This window comes from Corylus avellana, chromosome 3 (genome assembly GCF_965113065.1).
Source record: "Corylus avellana chromosome 3, dhCorAvel1.hap1.2, whole genome shotgun sequence".
NCBI classification, from domain to species: domain Eukaryota; kingdom Viridiplantae; phylum Streptophyta; class Magnoliopsida; order Fagales; family Betulaceae; genus Corylus; species Corylus avellana.
In genome coordinates, this window is record NC_142492.1 from 19677715 (window position 1) to 19684573 (window position 6859).

The 6859-nt window shown below is 38.4% G+C and overlaps 1 protein-coding gene across 1 annotated transcript; it reads right to left on the minus strand.

Annotated features, from left to right (window-relative positions):
- Positions 1–612: 612 nt before the first annotated feature.
- Positions 613–6533, minus strand: LOC132176157 (Leucine-rich receptor-like protein kinase family protein). The gene is made up of 3 exons (XM_059588286.2): positions 2819–6533; positions 1426–1812; positions 613–961 (listed from the first exon to the last, which is right to left on the minus strand). Exons 1-3 carry the CDS (start codon positions 5742–5744, stop codon positions 945–947), a joined length of 3330 nt encoding a protein of 1109 aa, XP_059444269.2. The 5' UTR covers positions 5745–6533; the 3' UTR covers positions 613–944.
- Positions 6534–6859: the final 326 nt, after the last annotated feature.

A 6859-nucleotide genomic window follows, 5' to 3' on the forward strand; every position in this document is an offset into this window, starting at 1 on the left:
TTTTTACAAAATTAAAAATATACCCACAGAATAGAAAAGAAAAAGGGAAAATACACTTTACCCCTGAACTATTCACTCATTTGCACTTTTAATCCCAATGTTTAAAAAGTGACACTTTAGCTCCCAAAGTATCTGATATTGACACTTGACCCCCATGAAGTACACTTTACCCCTAAAGTATTTTGAGTTAATACTTTACCCTCTTGAAGTAACTAAGTTTTGGGGGGTAAAGTGTCAATTTAGGAAGGTAAAACGTCAATTCAAAATACTTCAGGAGGTAAAGTATACTTCATGGGGGTCGAGTGTTAATGTCAGATACTTTGGGGGGTAAAATGTCACTTTTTAAATATTAGAGTTAAAAGTGCAAATAAGTGAATATTTATGAGGGTAAAGTGTATTTTTCCCAAAGAAAAAACAAAAGTAACCATATAATCATCTCCTAACATAGAAGAGACAGTGGCTCCATCGTTGTACTGAAAAAAACTTAAAAAATAATTTTTGAACTCAGAAACCCAACATGTTAGTAAAGTGAATTCATTTGAAGCTCTACAGTAATATAAAAACCTTCAATAAAAGCTAGAAATCCATGCACGTTATATAACAAAACAAAAGAGTCCATTAAATTCATCTCCGTTGGTTACCTTATTTAAATGAATAGTCTCCGTACATTTAAAGAGCTTGTCAATCAGAGTTGCTTGTGCTGCATGTGGGAATAGTTTTCCATGGAAGGGGAGAGAAATGAATGGAAGAGGATATTATTGAGTTCAGCTATAGTGGGACAGACAGAGACAGTGGAAGCAGCACAACAAAGATCAAAGAGGAAATCATAATTATTGGTCTGATTAATCCAAAGTGAGAACAGGCAAAGACATTGGCTCAAAACATAGAAGTTAATGGATACATGGGTGCTGCAAGCTCTCTCCCCTTGGAGGATGGAGGGGAAACTACGGCTCCAAGTAATCTACAAAATTCAGAATCATGCAGACCAAATTTTAGTTCTCCAAATAATTAATTATCAAAACTGACCAATATTACAACAGAACACAAAGTACAAATCAATGAAATGTAAAAAAAGAGTTTCAAGCCCCTTCTAATTAAGTGAGTAGCTGCCAACCTTCAAAATCAAGTCTTATAGTAACTAGCAAACTATTGTGTGATTCAACTGAACTAGTGTATCATCATGAGAATGAACAAATTAAATTTCAAAAGAACTTTTGGTAGACAGTCTAGATTGATATACTACATTAAAATTGCACTTCACACTTCCAATTTCAGCCTTAACGAAATTGGAAGTGTGAAGTGCAATTTTAATGGAGTATATCAATCTACACTGTCTACCAAAAGTTCAAAAGAACTTTTGGTAGACAGTCTAGATTGATATACTCCATTAAATTTTAAGTATGCCTTTAAAATTTAATTTCTAACCTCTGGAAGAAGCATCCTCATCATCTAATGGGGTTTCTGGTGTAGGAGATGATGGAGAATTGCCGACGGCTACCCTAGCCTCAAGCATCATCGCAATGACCTCTCTCATTGTTGGCCTATTAAGTGGAGATGTACTGGTGCAGAACAATGCAATCTTGAGAACTAGAGACATCTCCTCGGTCATCCACTGCGCACTCAGATCAAGCCGTTTGTCAAATATTTCGATTGTTGGAAGCTTGTCATGGATTGCTCTTCTCACCCAAGTGACTAGATCACCTCCTTGCTCCAGTGGTTGAACAGGTAACCTCCCAGTAATTAATTCCAGCAAAACAACCCCAAAACTGTAGATGTCACATTTCTCAGTCACTTTCATAGTGTAGGCATATTCTGTTACAAAATTCAAGAAATTAAAAGGTTAGAAGGATCAAGTGGGTTAAATATATTGTCAATATTAGTTCCAATGCCATCTTTTAAACATCTCACAGTGAGTTTTTTTTTTCTTCTCTAAAAAGCACCACTTGACACATTTATTATAATATGTTTTCCAAGAACAGTATTATAACATATAACTGAAAATTGAACACATACGAGTAGTAAGCACGCTATTAGTTTTTATCTCTGAATAAGATATGCCACATTTATAATCTGATTGAGGTCCACGCAACAACAGTTGTCTAGAGAAGAAGTCTAAAGATAAGAATGCATTCATTTAAGGATGCACATTTCATGGCATTATTGTTTGACGAGAGGCATAATTGACATGACTGAAGGCTATTAACAAACTAAATGGTAAGATGATGAAGGAACTATGCTAGAATTGTGTTAGAGAAGGTGAAAATGATTCTGGTTGCCTACAATGCATCCCGAATACTGGTTGAGTATTGCTGAAGAGATGGAAATGATGAAGAAAAAAAATCCTGATGATGTTCACAGGATGCAGCTATGCCCAATGATGAAAGTTAATTAGCCACCAACAAAACTAACATAAAATTAATAGACAACTGTCATTTAAAATCACTGAATTTTTATATTTGGAGGTAAAGTGTTAAGGAATGCAATCGACACTAAGAAGGAAATCAGAAAGAGATGATGGAGAAACTGAGGGAATGATCAGAAACACACCTTAAACCCTGCAAGATTGGCTTACATCAGAAGACTGGAATGAGGTTTTGAATGATTGGTAGTTTGTAATTTCTCTTTTCCTAAATGCTTTCTAGAAGTATGAGCTCCAATATGAATTTAATCAGATAAATATGGCAAGTGTTACTTGGACAATCACAGCAATTTATTAGGCCAAGCACATAACAGGCATCACCACTAGGAGAGAGAAGGATGAGCACATAAAGCATAAGAACAAAAAGTAGTAATCAATAGCCTTTAGTCATATCCTTACCTGGAGCAATGTAGCCATATGACCCTGCCACAGCAGACATGGATTTTGATGAGTACGAAATGTCCACCAACTTTGCCAAGCCGAAATCTCCAACATGTGCTTGAAGAACTTCATCTAGTAAAATATTGTTAGACTTTATATCACGGTGAATGATTCGGGGCTTACAATCATAATGAAGATAGCACAAGCCCTCTGCTGCTCCAAGAGCAATTCCATATCTAATATTCCAGTCCAGTAAACATGATTGCTCATTTCCATGTAGATGTTCTCCTAGGCTTCCATTCGCCATGTATTCATATAAGAGCAGATTGGAGTCCAGGTGATAGCAAAAGCCATGGAGCTTGACAATATTACGATGCCTGATCTTTCCAAGGGTCAATATTTCAGCATGGAAGCTGCTATCAACATTCGTTCCTTCACCATGGGACTTCAGCCTTTTGACAGCGAGCACCTTGCCATCAGCCATGAGAGCCTTATAAACAGTGCCATAGGCCCCCCTTCCTATAACTGCATCTTCTGAGAAGTTGCCAGTAGCTTCCAAGAGACCCTGGTAGGTGAAACCTTCTTTAGGAGAGTAATAGTTATCTAACATGTCAGTTTTGATTTGTTGTTCGAGCGAAACAAAAGTAGGCCCATGGTGCTTTATGGCCCAACAAACACCCACTATAATAAGCAGACATATCAGCCCAACAACTGAGAATATGCTCACTATTTTCTCTTTTGATGAACCCTCTCTTTCCCAGCTTGGTTTGGAAGTAAAAGATGGAGTTGTTGATGGATGATTAGAGCCTGAGATGCACAATCCATTGTTTCCAGCAAAATTTGTGGAATCCATTCTTCGGAATGCAGGGGTATTTGGCACAATTCCTACCAGGTGGTTGTTAGAAAGATTGCACACCAGAAGGCTAAGCAGTTCACCAATTGATGCTGGAATTTCACCAATAAGCTGATTGTCATTCAAGTAGAGAGTTTCCAACATCTGCAAGTTCCCCCAATAGTCAGGAATCGGGCCAGAAAGTTTGTTATAACTTATGTTTAGGGAGATCTGTAGAGCAGTAAGTTGACCCAGCTGGACAGGGATACTACCAGAAAATATATTTCCTCCCATTTGTAACTCTGTAAGTCGAGCCAGACCACCTAAGCTACTTGGTATAGCTCCCATCAATCTGTTATCTGAAAGCTTCAAAAGTTCCAGATTCACTAGCTTCCCAAGTTCATCTGGGAGATGGCCAGTAAATTGATTCCTACTAAGGTCAAGCCTCTGTAGTTTGGTACAGTTTCCCAACTCATGGGGAATACTTCCTGTGAGCTGATTAGAGGAAACATTAAATGTGACAAGCTGAACTAGATTTCCAATCTCCAGAGGAATATGCCCAACAAAAAAGTTATCTGACAAGAGCAGCCTCTCTAAATTTCTAAGCCTGCCTGCCTCTGGGGGTATTAGCCCTGAGAATTGGTTTTGATAGAGTTCAAGAGCAGAAAGATTGTGAAGTTTATATAACTCAACAGGAAGGCTTCCAGTAAACTGGTTGTCACCCAGCATTAGTTGCATTAGAGACTTGCATGTTCTTAGGCCATAAGGTATATTTCCAGATAACCTATTTGACCCAAGGCTCAGAAATATCAGTTTTTTATTCTTGCAGAGATGTGGAGGTATGCTACCGTTAAGATTATTTGCGGACATGTCAACAATAGAAAGGTTACTGTTAAGTCCAAGGTGAGGAGGAATAGAACCCTCAAGATGATTGTCAAAAAGCTGCAAATCCACCAAGTATGTGAGATTTTGAAACTCTAGTGGGATTTGACCCATCAAAAAATTTATGGACAAGTCCAGATTCTGCAGCAGCTTTAGTAGTCCAAGTTCCCTAGGAATACTTCCCTGTAGGAGGTTTTCGAAAAGGTGAAGCAAGCGAAGGCTAGAAATCTGGCCCAACTCTCTGGGAATGAACCCACTCAACCGGTTTTCAGAAAGATCTATCTCAATAGCACTAGTACAGTTCCCTAGTTCCACTGGAATTGTTCCATTCAACTGGTTGGTGTATATGTACAATCTTTTTAGTTGGGTTAACTTCCCTAGCTCTTTGGGTAAAACTCCTGTGAAAGCATTTTCATGCAAGGCAAGTAATTCCAACCCACTGATATTCCCAATTTCGAGAGGGATCTCACCAGACAAATGGTTTTGCCAAAGGACCAAATTGGTGAGATTCTTAAGTTTCTGGAGCTCACTAGGAAGAGAACCTTCTAGCCTATTCTGTGACAGTCCTAAAACCTTTAAGCTCTCACACTCACTAATTTGAGCTGTTATTGCACCCGAGAAAAGGTTTCTACCAGCTCTGATGATCCTAAGCCGTTTCAACTTACCAATTGAAGTAGGAATTGAGCCAGTGAGATTATTACTATAAACGACAAGCTCTTCAAGCGAAGTTAAATCTCCAATCTCTTTAGGCATTTCACCATACATGTAATTCTCACACAGGTAAACCTTTCTAAGTGCCACCATTTTGGTGATTGGGGCCAGCAATTCTCCATGAAACCTATTTGTGCAAAGGTCTAAAATCTCTAGATTATGACAGTGAGCAAGATCTTTAGGAATGGGACCAGAGATGAAGTTTGTGGAAACATTCAACTCTGTTAATTGAGGGAGATTACAAATGGTCGGAGATAAAGTACCAGACAGGTTAAAGGCATTGAGATTTACAGAAGTTACCTTGAAATCTGTACACCCTATGCCAATCCAGTTACAAGGAGTCAAGTCAGACGAATTCCAGCTCTCAAGATTGTTGTCAGGATCAACAAGGGAGCCCTTAAACTCCAGAAGAGAAACACCATCTTCATTCAAAGATTCGACAAGAATGACACAGAAAAACATGAACAGTAGTACCAAGTGAAAGAGCTTTTGCATAAGAGAACTCCATGGCCTTGCCATTTGAGCAAGTTGACAAGACTAAGAATAACAAAGGCAATGATCTTGATGCAAAACAAAAAAATCGCTCTTGGGTAGATCAAAATAATGATCAAATAGCTCAGAGATAAAAGGAAAACTAGGAACAGAGCAAGAACACGCACCAGAAAAGAAAGAGTCGCCTCACGCGGTGACATTAACTGAATTTAACTAATACCCAACTGAGCTTTTAAGCCGGGAAGCAGGAAAAACAATAAATAAGCCCCCACTCCCGCGTATGGCAATCAATAAAAGCAGGGACACGGATAAGGGAGAGAGTGAAAAGGAGAGGCAGAGACGTACCTCAGAGGATGAGAGACAGAAAACAGAGAGACAGAGAAAGAGATAAAAGGCATAATATTGATTGATGAAGGCAAGAACGTGGTCCAAGACCGTGAGAGTCACAATCCGAAGCAGTGCACTATGGGAGTCAACTGCAGCACTTTACAGCAAAAGTGCTTTCTGGTTTCTTCTCCTTCATCTTCTTCTTTCTTTTTCCTCTGCTGGGTATCCACCAGGTTAGGCCTTTTCGCATTATAAACATCGTGTTTGTTTGATAGACAGAATTGATGGGCGTGTGGAACTTTTGACGGTGCAGATTCGCAAAGACGGGGGTTGTGGAAATGCCCAGATCATCATCTCCGCTATTCTTGCTTGGAATTTGCTTTTGGGATTTTTGTTGTGCTTCTAGTAAATGCACGAGTCTGGATTGTCATCATTTTCTCCTAGACCGTTGGTGAGTGCCACAGTCCCTCCCTCTGCCGACTGCCTGGGGTTTTCCTGTAATTACGCGCCAGTGCACTTGAACGCGTCGCAATTACAAGAAAATAAAATAAATATTCACAATTTATTTGGTTTGGGTGTGCTTTTTTTTAGCATCCTTTTGTATATATATATATATATATATATATATATATATATTTTTACTGTTTTTAAAATTGCGAATACTTTTTTTTTCCTTTTTTTTTTTTAGAAAAAAAAAAAAACCTTTTGAAACTATGTTTGGACGGTTACACAAGATTGAGAAAATATGTTTGAAAGGGTGAATAAATTAAATATAATACAAAATTCTTGTTTGAGTGAGAGTAATTTTTTATGTT